The 17,592-nt window shown below is 39.1% G+C and overlaps 1 protein-coding gene across 6 annotated transcripts in view; it reads left to right on the top strand.

Annotated features, from left to right (window-relative positions):
- tox2 (TOX high mobility group box family member 2) overlaps positions 1-17,592 on the top strand; it is a 154,188-nt gene that overhangs the window by 14,294 nt on the left and 122,302 nt on the right. For 3 of the 6 annotated variants that reach the window (XM_034680795.1, XM_034680825.1, XM_034680832.1), the window contains exon 1: positions 14,421-14,965. The exons of 1 other annotated variant lie outside the window; for it this stretch is intronic. In XM_034680795.1, coding sequence (XP_034536686.1) covers positions 14,873-14,965 — 93 coding nt within the window. In that variant the 5' untranslated portion in view covers positions 14,421-14,872. Of the gene's footprint in view, positions 1-14,370; positions 14,966-17,592 lie in introns of those variants that run through there. 2 more of the 6 variants (XM_034680804.1, XM_034680811.1) reach the window with 2 other exon arrangements.

The following is a 17,592-nucleotide window of genomic DNA, read 5'->3' on the forward strand; positions in this document are numbered from 1 at the left end:
AGACTACAGCACTATTGTTTATAGCCTGTACATTGTAGTTTATACCAGTGTATAGTATACACAGAGGGTTTTCTGAGGCAGCATTTCCAGCTGTGTATGTGTGACAGTAAAACATATCTTGGCTATGTATGTATGGAGAAACTTGCCCCTATTGCAGCTGGATTTTCACTTTTCATCATTTTAATGCAACTTTATAGATATACATGTTGAGTCATTGAACTTTTAAGCCGACATGAATCATCTAAAAGCAGGATTACAAATTATTTGTCTTCTTTGATGACTTTAATCTTTGCAAAGTCGCCATTTCTCTTTTTCTCTTTTCAAACATGTCAATGTTTTTAATTATTATAATGGGTATGGATCAGAATTTGGTCATACATTACCCCACTTATTACCCAGCTAATACCTTAAGATACAGACACAATGGCAAATAACATTGATTAGAATGTTAATTTATTGATCTAGAATTATTTATGTAAACAGCTTTTAAAAAACAGTCCCAGTGATTCCACGGCAATGGTTTCTTATCTCCCTGTTGTCAATTTAACATTATACTGTCCTCATTCAGCTACCAGTAACCTAGAGTTTCAATCACCTGACTCGCTTGTTGCTAATATTGCTGGACAAGATCCGATACCAAAATGTACGTAGCTTGCTGATTAAGCATGCTAACCGAAACTAACGATTTAGCCACATTGTTTTGATGCGAACAGAAACTAATGGTTGTACTTCACCTTTTGGTCTATGGTATCAACAAGCAGAAGCAAAATGTGCGTGAACTCTTTTCTGCGGATTGATTTGACATGTGATCAGTTTGCGTTGCTCATATTAATGAAAGTTAACAACTGCTGTCAAGGGGTTGTCAAGGAGGTTTGACCAATCAGAATCAAGCATCTTTCATAACCAAAAGGTCTGTAAGACAGACGGATAATAAGTGTTTTTACCATTACACACCAAGCCCATCGCTATTAGACTTAAACAGTCAATTTATAAAAAACAAAACTAGAAATCACACCAGCAACAGGGCATGGAGAGTGGATCGTACACAGGATCCAAAGACTGTTAATGTCCCGCCAAAAATGCAGCATCTTTGGTGTTTTATTAAACAACAAAATAGACATTTTACAAACAATCGGTAGCATTTTTCGTGCTCCCATTCATCCCAGTAAAAAAAACATTCACGTTCCCCAGTGTCCACCCCTCCCATCTTACCTGCCCATGTATATTCACGTCACCAGGTGCAAAACTACCAACCTATCAAAGTGAGTACTGAAATATATGAACAACACCTAATGCATCAAACTTAATCCTATATTTACCTTAAATGAAATAAATTAAATTCATGAATTAAAGCAAAATAACCAAATGTATAAAACATAAAAAAATAGCTCCAACACATGTGAAGTATGTTGTTTTCAAACTGCATATTAATTTTAAAGCCTACCATTGAAGTGGCAAGTTTTCCCCTAGTATGTTCTTTGACGAGGTTAAAGTGTAAAAAAATATGTTTTTTTTTCCTTTAATGCTCGGAAAGCTGCAAATTACTTGTCAAAAAGAATGTCCATTAATTCAGTCTGAGTGAACTACAGCTGAATGCATAGGAGATGATATTTGGCATTTGTTAATACACACTTTTGGCCTTGAACAGAGTGATTGGCAGCTTAATTTTGGTCTCCAGTTTCTGAAGATATTTGAATTATAAGTCAAAGCCTTGATTATAGTGAATAGAAATAAATTGCATATCTGCTCATAAGGAGTTTGAGATATTCCAGTTTCCAAATAACCCCAAAATGTTATTCAATTACTGCATTAATGTGACTCAGGAAGTGGAGCATGTCGCACCCCTGACATGGTTTATAAAAATGGCTTCCATACTACGTTTCAAATTCAAGAGCAGCAGAATGATTCCAAAGAGAGATTGAAGCATGTATCTTTCCTCGACACCCCTCACATTCAAATGACCCCTGAAGGCAGCATGGGGATGTGTCTGATAGATATTACAGTATTTTGTCTGTGTCTGCTATATGAGCTATACGCCAGAGCTTCCCCTCCCCCACCATGCGCGCTGACCTTTCATATTTAGTATACCATGTTGGGGAAAGGTCAACACTGTTTTGGCTTCTCTCTGCTGGTTTTGTTGTTAGATTGGAAAAGCCCACGGAGTCTGCTGTGTATAAATATTTCCATGTTGCTGTCAGAAAAATGCAAAGGGCGAGAATTTTCAGCTCATTTTCAGACAGTGAGAGTTTGTAATAGCGCCATGCTAATTAGCTTAAACCTGAGCATGCAGGAGAGATAATGTTGAGGGTTTGGCCTCTCATTAATTCCCATTACTTCTGTTCAGCCATGATCAGCTTTAAGTTCTTGTAACCTAAAGTCTAGGGCGTGCAAAGCTTGAAATCAGAGTAAAACCTTGCATATATCATGTGCCACGAACTAAGAAATATAAACTTTGTTATCAGGGAGAGCATCACCTGTTCAAAGTATTAAATTATCAAGATATGAATATATATGTATTCCCTTTAAACTGCAGATTTAATGTCTCTTGCATGTCCCCCCTCCTCAGACTTTACTTTCAGTGTACAGGGAATGGATTTTCTTACATTAGATTTCCCAATCACATAAAGTGCCTGCAGCCGGCTGCCTGTGACAGGTGCAGAAACCTAAACAGCCTCTTTGAAAGCTGAATAGCTCATTGCTAAAACCATGTACGTTATTTCATTACAGGGAGATCTTTTAGTATAGAGGGTAAGACGTTCCTCTATGTAGTCGGTATATTGTTGAAACGATTTCGACCTTCAACATATTTCACTCATCCACTGGAATTTTAGACTTTTGTTTCATCGCTCTGTCTTTCATCCTGTCATCATCTCTCTGTGTGCTGGTTCTGTTTTAAGTCTGGGGAATGTAAAAAGGCTCCAGTTAAGCTTCAAATGGCCCCCCCTCCTCTTCCCAATGAGATGGAAACATTAATCAATTAGGTTGGCCCTTAAAGGATCTGAAGGAGATGAAGCTCCCCTCTCTCTGAAAATGAAATGCCACAGACTTTTAAATCCAGTCAAAGGGCATTTTTCCCAATCTTGCTCTCTTCTTTTCTCTCCCCCCCTCCCTTTCATTCCCCACTCCCTGTTTCATTCATCTTCCCTCCCATCCCCCCTCTCATTTCTCATGTGCAACATAAGTAGAAGGTCGGGGGAATGAGAGGATGATGAAGAGGAGGGTTTATTCAGGAGTGGAATGGGAGGATGAGGGGATGATGGGGCTGTGAAAGCATGACTTGAAATAACATTTTCCAGCAACAAATCCAAGGGCTCAAATTTACACTTGTTCTATGATTGTTTTACATAAAACAGAGGCTAGCATTTTCCCCTCTTCTCTGTTATAATTCCACGTGTGCGATGCATGAACAAGGGCTGCAATTAACATGGGTTAACACTTTCCCCATGTAGTCCATGATACATCTATATATTCTGAACTAAATACTCATGTATCAGACCACTAAGAGACATCTTGAGATCCCCTGTGTAGCTACACCAAAACACTCTTTTACTGTCTTAAATGACAAAGAAAAGCAGTAAATCTTCACTTTATAGAAGCTCAAACTGTTCATCAATCATCCAAACACTTCACGGCTCATTTTTCTTTTCGATGAGTACGTAAGAAGTGTATTATCTGTTGCAGCTCTTACCAGAACCCATAATTTCTCCTAACACTTGACATGGAAATGGTCCAACAATTGCTATATAATTGAATCAATTGTCACACATCTGTATATGAATAGTAAATATTGTACGTGGTTGGTTTGCATCTCTTGGAAATGCAACAGTAGCTAATTACTCGTATGAAAAAGGGTCACGCAGAGGGTGGAGCGGACTCCATGAATGGCAGTTGTTTCAATGGCCGATTGTCCGAAGGAACAAGAGACAACATAGTCTCATTATTGAAGGTCAGTGGCTAGAAAAGGTTAGCAAAGGTTCAGCGTTGAACAGCCCTTTGTGGGAGCGCCTGCCACGGCCTCACACTGAATTTATTCACACGAGCTTTGATACAGAACTGCACAGTGCTTTGGTAAAGAGAAGTGCAAATTCTGCAAAGCTTCCTTTGGCATGTACCTGCTGTTATTCTGGAACTGCCGTGCATTTTAGTTTATTTGCACATTTTATTTCAGTTGATGCTCTGCCAGGAATATTTCCAGTCTTTTATTTTGTCATTTGTAAGGTCTATTGCTCAGTTACAGGCAGGTCTTTATGCACCATGCATATGTACTTTCACTGCAGTTCTGCCGTTTGGAGAAAAGTACAGAAATGTACACAACAGTAAGTTCAGGCCGAGTAAAGTGATTGGACAAGAGCCATTTCCTGTGTGCTGATAAGGAGTACAACATAACTGTGATTCATAACTCAATGTATCAATCCATTTTAGGTGTGGGAAGAAATAATGTATAGTGAGCAGTAGGGATGCACTGAAAATTCGGCCACCGAAAACTTTCGTCCAAAAATGGCCCAAAAGTGCATTTTCAGTTTTTGCCGAAATACTTTTTATCACTGAAACAACACAGCTTGTGTACGCGCTTGTCTGGATAAGGGCCAACATGTCTGCATCCGTTATTCCTTTAATTGCAGCACTAAAGCATCTTCTAAGCAAAGAGGTTGAGACAGACCACGGAGTGAGTTCACTCTTAGAGTCTGTCAGGACACGTTTCACTGAGATCTATTCGGATCCTCTGCACTTCATCGCAACTGTACTTGATCCATGTTATAAAGATCATTATCTGGATGTGGGAATAAAGCAGTGCGCACGAGAAATGATCCAGGCCACAATTGATGCGGAGAACCCGCTTGCCTTGATTTACTGAGTCATAGCCATAAATGCAATGGTAATAATAATTGGCATAATAATTTCTTTCGGTTTTCAGCCTTGGTTTCCTCATTTTCGGTTTTCAGTTTCGGCCAAGAATTTTCATTTCGGTGCATCCCTAGTGGTTGTTATAGCTGATTATTACCCGGCTTGCTAACTGATCTTTCGGCCCGCTTGTTTGTCCTGTTTGATGAGGTGTTCTCTCGGCAGGTGTTCATCCTGGGGCGCAGGTACGGCAAAAGAGACAAGGTGAAGTGTCAGCTGATGAATTTTCTGTCAGGCTAAGCTGGCCATTTATGTGAGCAGGAGGGACCGGCTGGAGCACTCTGACTTGGATTCTCAGGTCCTGTTTGTGAGGATGGTGAAGGTCAGGCTGAGGACTGATTTTAGGTACTTCAGTCTGATCCACGGCCTGGATGAGTTCACACACCTGTGGGGTCTCAAAAAGGTGCTGTGCTCTGTGGAGAACCAGGTGCTGGTGTTTGGGAACATCCTGTGCTGAGCATGTGTTAGCTTCTTTATGTGTTGTGTCTTGTTGCTCTTGGTTAGCTCATGATCTCTGTTTGTTCTTTGTGTTTGTTGGAAAGACCGAATGAGACAATAAAAGGAGTTTGAAAAATCAAATCAGATCTTTCGGCAGTGTAAGAGTCTTATTTCTGATTGGTCAACATAGAAACGATCAATAGCAGACCACCCACTATGAAATGTTGCTATGTAATAACTAATCACAATCAATCAACTTTGTACTGGATACTGTTAATTGATATTGCAGCTATTAGTTTTTGTCTACATCGAAAAAGCTGAAGCCTTTGTATACGACAGGCCGCCAAAAGAACTGTCAACAGACTCTTATTTCACTGAGCATGATAAACAAAAACTGTTGTGTTAGTTTTGCTTTGCAGTAGTCCAAGTCAAGTAAGCAGTTGTGTGGGCGAGCTAAATGAATGATAAATCAACATTAAAGATAATCTGTAGTTGTCTTTTGCTTTGTTCTATATATTGTTTGTAAAACTGATGTTAGAAAGTAATATTATATTGGTGGTTGTGCTGTTGTACTGGATATCAGCCCAGCTGTGATTACATTGTGCCCGTATCCAAACCACCACTGTGCTTTTATCCCATATAACAGACCTCCCTCCTGTGTGATACTTCTTAAAGGTGACATATCATGCAAAATCGACTTTTTAATGGTTCTCTACCTGAAATATGTGTCCCTGGCATGTCTACCCCCCTGTCTATACATGCCGAAAATGAAAAAAAAACATTCTGCCCCTGTTTTGATTTCTCCACCTTTCTGGAAATGTGTGCTGAAACGAGCCGTTTCAGTTTGCAGTGTTATTCATACTTCATAACGCCATCCGGTCGGTAACGGAAGTCAGAGCTCGAAGCTTGTTCAGCCCATAGACTGTATAAAATACAACTCAACTCCTCCTCCGTTTTTCATTACCTGCTAGTTGTAGGCTGTCTTAATAAACACAGAGGTTGGTTTTACTCCCCACGTCTGCAGATTTGAAGATCTAGTGGATGATTTTTATTTTTCATGGAAAAATGCTAGTGCTAGTTAGCATAGCCACATAGCTACATGTTCGTAGTTGTGTATCAAGACACACGTCGACATACTGACAAATAAAACAACAGGAAACACAAAATCTGTGATCAATCGTTCAAAAAGGTCCTGCTGCCTTTCTGGTAGAGGTCTGTTTTACTCCCCATGTCTGCAGATTTGAAGATCTAGTGGATAATTTTTATTTTTCATGGAAAAGTGCTAGCGCTAGTTAGCATAGCCACATAGCTACAGGTTTGTAGCTTTGTACCAAGACACACGTCTACATACTGACAAATAAAACAACAAGAAACACTAAATCTGTGACCAATCGTTCAGAAAGGTCCTGCTGCAGGCGCCTCTCCGTCAGGATCAGATTCTGGATCAAATTCGTAACGCAGGTCTGTGAGCAGCCGTGTATATTCAGCCAATATGTAAACATTAGATCAATGTGCTGGAGTTTTTTGGGACCTCTTAGACCAATATATTTTGATGAAAAAGAGCATAATATGTCACCTTTAAATGATCTCAGAAACATATCTCCAGACAACAATGGTGAATTGAACTCTACCAAACCTGGTCATGTTTGCTCTCTTTGTCCTCATAATACTTCTGTTTAGATTCATCTCCTTGTTTACACTTTATGATTACCATAGTTCAAACAAAACAGGAGAACAAGCTGAGCTGAATGGTTTTTCATTCCACATATTAAGGTTGTTTGAGACAAGTGGAAATGTGAAAGTGAAAAATTAAACTCTTGAGTAGCAGTGTGATTGAGCTTAAATTGAATTAAATTGAAATAAAGTCAAATTTATTGTATTTCATCCAAAGGCAGACGCAAAGTCATTTACAAAGAGATTTATAAAGCATTTATAAAAGCACAGAACACAAACGACACAAATCAAAGTAAAGGTGAGCCTTTTCCGCACAATCAGTTTTCATGGATTTGAGATTTTTTTCTGCAAATTTGCTGCTTCTTTGTAATCCTGCAAAAACAGCGTGTTCTCTGTACAAATTAAGGTCATTAATGAGTCATCTCTCTGCTTAATGGACCTATCGGACTATTTCCTGTTTACCATTACTTTGCTGTTTGCTTTTTGCTCAGGACAACCTTATATGGTGCTGCTACCAGTGGACCAAGGCAATGCTGTTACAACATTTACATCAGCGCTAAATTAAATCAGAGAGGAAAGTAGCACCATGCAGGACTTCAAATTTGGGTTAAAAGGAAAAGAACTCTGTGAAAAATAACCTTGTGCTGCTGTGATGCTAGGAGAGAGGGAGCACTAGACTGTTAGAACTTCTGTCAGTAATTTTTGAGCCTGAAAGCTTTGACCTGTTTTACAAAAGAAAGAGCATTAATATTTCACGCAAAATGACCAGCAATGAAAGTCCTGCAGAAGTCTGACGAAACTGCACCTTGACAGCTTCACTTCCTTTAACTAGTGCGGAGCTGAAGGTCTTATTATAGTGACATTAAATAACACTTGCATAACTCTGCTTGTTTGTTACAGATGAGAGAGTAGGCTAATGTGTATTCTCTCGTGTGGGGGAGGAAGAGAAGGCCACTTAAGAAGCAGTGAATTAGTGCACAGTAGGACCTCTGATATACAGTGTACGGAGGTTGTTTTTAAAATGACAACTTACTCTTTCGTTATACGTACTTTTACGCCTTTTTGATGTACAATGTTTAAAAAATATATTTTCTTGGTCCTTTACTTGCCAAGTTCTTTTTATTTTTGATATATCAGCATAACACTTGGCAAAGGGCCTCAGATAGGATTTGAACCTGTGCTGCCTGCTTCAAGGATTATAATCTCTGTGCATTTCATAATTTGAAAAAAAAAAAAAAAGACCAATGGTGGTCTACTTCTTGAACTTTTGTTGAAATTCGTGAACGAAAGTGACAAAAGTATGACTCAATGGTTAACTTCAACCACAAAGTAAGTATAGTCTGTAAAACAAGTAGAACCTTATAACTCCAAGGAGGAAGAAATGTCTCAAATTCTGTTCTTTTTTGTCCTATTATGATGTGTCATGGCAAGACTGACCCATTTGTTGGTCGGCCCATCACTTTAAACCCATTTTAAAAATCTCAACAACATCAGCGTACATGTCCATGAAAATTCGCGCCAATAGTCATGTTTCCCAGAGGCTGAATTCCAAAGTCTGGTGATCCTTTTTCCCTTAGACCGTATAATAAATGGACGTATTATCGCCGACGTCACCCATCTGTTCTGAAGCGCTGTTTTGAAGCTGATCACCGGTGGATGCCAGAACTCAACCTCATCCAAGCTAGTGTGTGGTAAAGATGCGGGCCTTTAGCCTTTTTGCTCATAGCTGCAGTGTACCAGTCTGTCAATCAAGTCAGCCATGCCCTTATTTGGGCAGAACTTGTAAGCTTAATATCTTAAAAATAACGAGTTCTAGAAAAAATATATCCCCTTATAGTGTGTGCCAAGAGAGAAATTAGCTATTCAGACCTTAACTGTTTTTTAAACCAGGCTGTAAACTTTTTTTTTTTGCTGTAAAGATCGTCTCTTTTGAATGGGATGCTCGATGAACTTCAGTTTTTAGCACTTCCGCATGGGCCTCATATTTTAGGACCGGAGGTTGCTTCTTGATTTTTCCTCTATACCCTGATTGAAGTGTCTTTATTAGCAGCTGTCTGACGTTTTTATTCCAGCTATCATGCTGCTGTCACAGTCGGCAAGTAGTAGCAGACTCTGAGATGACACCACAGTTATGGTGGCTACGCAAGATGGCGAGACACTCATCCCGATTTCATCTACACTCGCGTAGTGCTGCTTAAATCTATCAGAGTTCATAATTTTTCATAATTAATCATTTTTCTGTTCTGATGAAACAAACATATGGTATCACCTTGATGTCAATGTTAAAAGCAACTGGATGCATGTTCTTTATGGATAAAGAGAACAGATCACATATGAACGGCTGCAATACAAACTGTCTTCAGGAAAATTTAACATTTCAACTCAGAGTTTGTTTGATCGAATCAGATGTTTAAATCAGTTACAAATTAAGTTAAGTCCTTACAATGATAGCAGCCAAAGCCTTAAAGTCTTACAATATGCAGTAAATATAATTAAAACATTTCTATTAAAAGAGCAACTGAGCAGCATCTGTCTCATAGTATTATAAAAGCCGTTGTAAATGATCCACAGTGATGTAAAACAAACAGGCAGAGGCAGAAAATGAGCCAAGAGGCCAGTCGCTCTGTGAGTTCAGATAAAAGAATGAATTTTTTCTCTGTGTTGTTTATCACACATTGGTAGTAATCAGAGCAGCTTTCCATGAGGACGAAAAATTAACAGCTCACTTAAAGCCAAGAGGCGATTTTCAGGGGGCAGAGTAGAAGGAAAAGGAAAAGCTTTCTGTCTTTGTCTTTTGCCAATCTCTGTTTGTTCTAAAGGGGAAATTTCACTTCAAACTCTTTAAAAATGACATTTTTCTCAGCAAAGCCATTTACTCCTGTAAGAGCATAAAGCGTTATTGAACATCACTGATTCATTCTGCTGAAGAAACAACATTTTGAGGGCTGCTCGTCACCAAATTTCCCTTATCTTTCCACTACAGGGAAACTAGTTATCAGTTTCCAGAAAGTAAGATCTCTCAAGCTCAGAGGACATTATAAAACCAGTTTACTGAAATCATTCAAGCAATGGCAGGGTCATAACCCTTAATGGAAAATATTGTTTTATATTTTCCTCTCATTTCCTGCTCGCAGTTGCTCTTACCGAGGCAGTAAAAACTGAATGTTCTGCTAATTGCTCTGAGCGGATGAAAGTTTTTTCAAGATGCAGGTCAATATGATTTGCATCCTACGTTGGAAAGACATTGCGCTTGAATCTAACACTTCTTTTAAACTTGCTCGACTTCGACTTTTCTGTCCCTGTGTCATGTTCCCTTTATTTCCGTAGTAGACCATGCAGGGTTAACACCTACTTTGTTAGTCTCCTCAGCCCACAACTAAAACCCCCCTCTCAATCTTTACCAACATCCTCTTCAAACTTCTACCTCTTTCTGTTTGGCTTCCAAAATCTCTTCAGGCCCCCTCTTTTTGAAAACAAACAGCTTACCTTCAGTTTTGCCAATTACTTTCTAGTCTGATCCGAAATATTTCAGTTCTTTATTACTCCCTACTAACTACTAACTTAATAGAGTTCAATATGAAGTACTGAGCACATTTTTACATGAAAACAACCCTCAGGCACTTTGCGGCAAAGTTTCTCTGTGCTGTTATGTAAGCTGAAATCACACATTGTGACACCAGTATTATGATGGTGTGTGGTTTAGTGTAAAGCACATTGGCGTAGAAGTGCCGGATTTTTGTTATGGCAAAGTGGCATAACCACTTTATTAAAGGGCTCAGTGGGTATCATTTCTCTCATTGTATATTTGGACAGCATAAGGACTTAATAGCGTGTAGTGTAAGATTTTGTGTAATGTAGTGCTGCAACACGAAAAACAACACGAACCTTTCCCTTGAAGCCATGCGTTGTATTACGGAAGATACCCCTGTGTACTGTATGTGTACTGTATATATGAGAGAACAAGTAAGAGACCAGCAGAGAATCGTACAGACGCCACACAGGCATACATAATGAGGGGAAATCGGCGCCTACATGACGGTTAACCTTACGAATTTGGAGTCAGAGCAGCCTGAGCTGGCAGCTGATGGCAGACGGCCACAGCGAGCCCATGGTGCGACCCATCTGTCCTGGGTATTAAAGCAGGCTCACACCCCAGGGCTGGAGCCACCATGCCGGGTAATAACTACACAGACATAGGCAGAGTCCTGAGGGGGCCGACAAGTCACCCACTGGGATGACAATGGCAGCTTGGTTAACACAAACACACAAATACACCCACACATGCAACAAAAGCTCTGAAATACTCACCTTATATGTTTTTCTGCTTTTCAAAAAACACATTAACGACACTTTCCTCCACATATGAGCGAACACATAACACCACTCCACCCTTTTCTAAAAAACAGTGTGACACACTCGGCTGTGAGCAGAGTTATTTTCCTTTCTCGGCACCTATTTGAAGCTCTGGTTGGACATTGTTCTGTGTTTACATCCTGTTGTGTCCACCGCTGTGTGAGTATGTTTTGAATTTGTCCAGGTGTGTGTAGATGTGACTGTGTGTGAGTGTGTGTGTTGAAAGTAAGGGTCAGAACTGGGGCAAAGTAGCAATGTATGTTATTCAAGCTAGCGTAAGAAGCCTATCTATTTTCAGTGTGTATTCAATTGCCTACTGGCGAGAAAACAGGCATCAAAATAGAATAAAGTGGAAAAAAGGGAATTTTCAAAATAGCCTCAGGCATTGATGCAGTGGAGTGGAGGAGGTGAGACAGAGGTTACACCTAAAATGATAGCTTGGCGTCATCTTCATGGCCTAAATTTTGCCAAGTATTACAAATCATAACAAGTGGTTTCAGAGAGATGAAAGTCATTTCAGTGTAGCTTCTTAAAAAGGATAGCGAAACACAAATTCATGCATTTCTGACAATATAGAGCTCCTGTTAAATGTACAGACTACACATGAACTTGGCTCTTTCTTGTTAGGTGTTGTTCTTCACTGATTCTCAGCTGTAGTCCTCCTAATATGAAGCTTGCAGCTGTGTTAATGGACAACCATGACAGTCCATTTAGTGATATTATAAAGACTCATAAAGAAAACGTGGTAACAAGAACCTCTGGAGTTTTTAATGGCTTTTGGGTTTAGATGTCTCCTCTGTATCATAGTAGGACCCCAAATCCTCAAAAGCTAATGTGACAGTTAACAGCTTGAGCTCCGATTTGTTCCAATAAATATCTTTATGTTAACATTTTTTTCAGATTGTATAACATCATACATTATTTATCTGTTTTCTAAAGCTATATGATGTGTACTGAATGAAATATTTAAGCAGCTGTTACATCACATAGAAATGTTGTTGAATCTTTGGTTTAATAATCAAAGTTTTAGTTCAGCTCTTGGGTCAAACACAGAGCACCATGTTGTGGAATAGTGAAAGGGTACCTTAATGCATTTTTTCTCAATTAATTTAATACAGCTTTGAGGTATTTTTGTGTCACTTTAAACTCCAATAAGTCTGTATTTTTCCTTCTACAACATCTATCTTGAGGCTATGGTTACTAGCTTCTTTGCAAATAAAGACCCAGCGTGAAAAAGCTAATGATAAGATGTGAGGACATATTTTAGATATAGCTACCAAGCAACTTTTTAAAAGTTTAGCTCCATGTTGGCGAAATGATAAAATAATAATAATAATAATAATAATACATTTTATTTTGAGGTACCTTTTAAGTCACCCAAGGTCACCTTACAGGGAATAAAGAAAAACATTCATCATTAAAACATCATTAAAACAAACTAATAATAATGTAAAAAAATATAAACTAGTGAAGTTCACAGAGTTCAGTTAAAGGGAATATGCTAATTTGAAAAGGTGGGTTTTGAGCTGGGATTTGAATGATGTTATGGAGTCTGACCGGTTTATGTGTGTCCTCAATCAGTACATAAATTCCATGCATTAAATGGAATATCAGCTTAAAAAAAAATTATAATAATAATTAATAATTTAACATAGAATATGGTCTAGACCTCCTATGTTTGTAAAAGCGTTTTGATATAACGTTTGTTGTGATTTGGCGCTGTACAAATAAAGATTGATTGATTGATTGATGATTGATTGATTAATTGATTGAGGAACTTTCTGTTTGTGTCAATTTTGGCACCCCCTCTGGACAAAACAGTACTGTTACATCCTTGCTGATCTTGTCCTGTACGTGTCAGTGTGTTGTCTGACAAAATAATATCATCAAGTGGTCTTTAAACACTCATACAAGCAGTCATATAACTTGCTGTGAATATTTGTCTTGGAAAAAGTGACAAAAAGCTTGCCATAAATAGCCTCGGATGACACCTACCCCTCACAGTAGTTACATGCATTAAAAATGACAGCATAGAAGTTGTCAGTGTTGTTGTTTATTGGTTTGTTTGCTTTTGTAGAACTTAAAGGGGCATCACGGTTAATTTTTTACCATTTAAAGACCAGTTAAAAACTCTTCACGGGAGCTTTAATTCGTAACATTATATACATTTTGCATACTTTTACAGTGGTGGCAACTAAAGGCACTGCTTTTATTTGTGATGTAGTGTTTTTACGGTGTATTACAGTAACTCTGCCTTCCTATCTTAGATTATTTTAACCCACTTTAAATTAAAATTTTAATGGAATTTTTAATATATTTCTAATTTTCCTTTTCTTTTCTGTTTTATCATATTTGTCATTTTAATTATGTTCTTTTATGCTTGTCTGAATGTCTCCAATGCTTTTAATGTGTTAATGTAAAGCAAATTGAGTTGCCCTCGTGTATGAAATGCGCTATACAAATAAAGCTGCCTTGCCTTGCCTAACCAACTTTTATTTTTATTTATTTATTTATTTTTTGTTTGTGCGGGGAAAAAAAGATCCAAATAAGACAGAAATAGACATCTACATACACGATGCACAGGTGGGATGAAAAACAACCCCTAAGGGCTCGTAGAAGGAACCCACCTAACAATGAAATTAAAGCATCTGTAAAATCCTGTCACAAGATAGAGGCAGATCTTCATGCTCATGAAGAGTCTCAAAGCAGGGAGTGATGCATTTAATCTGAATACTCCCTCTACACATGTCAGTGTACTTTATGTACCAACCCTTATTTAGAGTTATTTTAATTAGACATATCACACTTCATTCCCAGTTCAGTTAGCTTGAGATAGCTCTGAACTGGTATTGTTCCTCCAAGCCTGTCTCTATCCCTCCAACTGAGAGGGGACTTGACCTCAGTTTGGGAGGACTCACTCTCCTTTGTCAATCCTCCCCATGTCCCCACTCTCCCTCCTCTCTCTGCTCTCCCTCGTCTGACCGGTAGATGTCGCAGCCCTGCAGCCTCTGTGTGTCCGGGGACGCATGGATGTGTGTGAGCGCTCCCTCATGACAAAGCTTCAGCGCGTCTGGGAAACCAGGGACAGGAGCTCGAGCGTTTAGGGAGAAACCGTCGACAGAATTAACCCTGCATGTTTACCTGCTTGACGGCTCACCGACAAACTTCTTCGGTGACCGGTTTACTTTTTATTTCCTATAACTCGTACCTCCCCTTCTCCTTTTTCCCCCTTCTCTCCAAGTGAACTTTGTAGGGATGTTGAATGAGAGCATCTCCGTGCAGCTGAATGCCCAAATAGTGCTGAAGTGAGTGCAAGACGGATGTTCTCTTCTTCTACTTCTACTTTTTCTGTTTAACACACCAGAGGCAAAAAAGAGGGAGCTAGAGAGAAAGGTAAAGCGCGTGTGTGTGTGCAGGAGAGAGCGAGAGAGAGCGAGAGAGAGAGAGAAGTCGCACCGGTCTTTTGGAGCTACGCTTTCATGCCGTCAGTCTTGCGGACTCTGAGATGGACGTCAGATTTTATCCAGTTCCCCCTTCAAGCGTGGGTTCATGTACGTTACCGACTGACTCCGGTTTGGACTATTACCACTCCAACAAGGTAAACATTACCTCTACTTTACGAGCTTTTATTTGGACAGATGTGCAGCTTTGGGTGTGATGGTGCATATAATCATTTGTTACACATGGAGGCTCGTATATGCTGCACACATAGCCAGTATATATACGGTATGGGGTGATATTTTAAGAATGCAATTAGTGACAAGTGCTGCACTTTTTCTTCCCCTGGGATGAATTAGGCTGAAATGAATCCTAAGCTGCACCATCTCTGAACTTTATTGTATAACTGAAGTGCACAATGTTAGCAGGACACCTGTTCTGAGCTCGTGCATGCTATTTAATTAGAATTTGCTAATGCGTTCATCAGGGGAATGTGATATGGTATTTTGGAGTGAAGCTGTCCTGCGAGCTGAGTAGAAGCGCAAAACGCTCCAAAAAGAACCGGAGAATTCTCTCTCCGAACCAAATGGAAACACATTGAATCTACTTTTTAATCTCAAAATTCTATTTTGTTTTCTTCAACAGAAGTAATTTTTTTTATATATATAAGTTAAACCTCGCCGCGCAAACAGCGGAAACAGTCTTATCAGCTCCACACAGGTTCCCACACGGGTCAATGCACAATTACTCCAAAACTATCAAGATTGCATCTGAATAAGGATCGTGTAACAGGACTGCTATGTCTAAGGTTTATATTCTGCAGTTTTGTACTGCTCAGTCTGCATATGAATGTGTCTCTATGTCTTTTTTGCTCCATATAAGAGGCAGGGAATACTGTAGAACCTGTTCACGCAGATATCCAACCTCATAATTACGCACATAATAACTTCCAGGAATTGATTATTCATCAATTGCCTGTGTTAAAATTCCAAAGCTTTGAATATGAGTTTTTATTAAAAAGCTTTTGTGCTTGTTTCACACGGGGTAAGAAGTTACAAATTCCTCATGCGTTTTTGCGCACGGAAACATATCCAACATTGCTTGACGCTCTGACACATTTATTGGAAAAAAATGTCATAAAGTACTCACCACTGAAAGGCTTCTTGTTAAGAAAAGTAACACAAAATCAGTTTGTATCAGGCTGGTTTGAACAGCTAAATCTGGTGCTGGATTTTTCAGTATAGTGATTTCTGTTGAATGTCAAAGGCCCCTCCAATCTTTCCATGTGGTGTAAAAGTGCTTTACTGATAAAAGTCTTTCATTAACAAAAATGAGCAACCGTCACACAGATTTCCAGCAATGTATGTTTGTTTTATTTTTCATGTGGAGAAGGTAAAACTTGTGTAAACACTGGGCAGAGCTAAAGTAGGCATTACACCCGCAGCCATTCAAATAGGTCTGCTTGCCTTAGCACCTGGAGGGCAGCCAGCAGGCAGTTAACATTCACTGATGACAAAGTGAAACATTATAGCAGCTGTACAATATTTGAATTGTTAATCTCCCCTGTTCCCACAGTCACCTGCATGTATACACGAACGACACACACTACATGCGGACACATACTCTCACACCCACACTCGCTTGCAGAGAGGTTTGAATTACAGTACACCAGTGCTTACATCAATACAGTCATTCCTTAACCTGTAAGCTACTGAACGTCAACTTCAAACCTTGAACTGTAACTTAATCCGATCCTGAGTTTGAAATTTTAAATATCCTCACATAAAAGTGTTTTTGTAATTCTGTGTGTGATGTTACACACACAGAAGCTGCAGATGTGTATGTAAGATCTCTATGTTACCCGGCTCTCTGACTACGTCTCATGGTTGTGGTGTTAACACAGTGAACTGCACTTGTTGTCATGATTCAGCGAGCATGGAGGGCTGTTGGCCCGCTAAGAGGCAGCTTTGGGTTTCAAGGACAGAATCATATAACATTGTCATTACTAAAGTGACAGGTGTGGCTAAGATGTAAAGTGACATATTATCTGTGGTGCTACACATGACTGTTGACTGTTGAATAATGATACAGGAGCTTTATGTGACTTTTTTGGCAGCAGTTCATATTTGTGGCAGGATGGAGTTGACCCATTGGAGAAGCACTTTGGTAGCAGTGCAGCAAGGCTAATGCTGCTTAATCTGCAGGTTTTGATTGGAGAGCTTACAGAGATGTTAAAAAATACACATATATTTTCATTATATGACCATTATCTTGTATGTTATAGCTTCTGCATGTATGATTTAATTTCTTTGGTTGCTAAATGTTCCTAGAAATTAAAAATGTGATCACAAATCACTGATTTTACAGTCAGTAGCGGTAAATATAGCCTTAAATTTTTAGCAAAAGAAGTAGCCTGGTTTTTATTGACAGGGTGAAAATAGGCCAAACATTCTCCCAATCGAAGCATCCTAAAAGATGTCGATTCTCTTTTTATTTACTCTTAAAAAGTGCAGAATATAGATGCAAAGCTGGTCTGAAACTCACTCCTGTGTTTTGCTCTCTGCATCACTGCAAAGTATTAAATACACCAAACCAGAACATTAAGTAAGAGAAGTCTAGTCCTTCTCTGTCTGGTCTACCTGTGTAAACTCAAACAGGTTTAATTCTGAGAGTAGGCTTTGTAACAATGACCTTTTCTGTTCTCTACCTGAAAGGGTTAATAATTGTGGAACGTAAAGAATGTGTAAGCTGAAACTGGTTGGAGCTGATTGGCCACATTCAGACTGA

Source organism: Notolabrus celidotus, chromosome 1 (genome assembly GCF_009762535.1).
Source record: "Notolabrus celidotus isolate fNotCel1 chromosome 1, fNotCel1.pri, whole genome shotgun sequence".
Taxonomy (NCBI): Eukaryota; Metazoa; Chordata; class Actinopteri; order Labriformes; family Labridae; genus Notolabrus; species Notolabrus celidotus.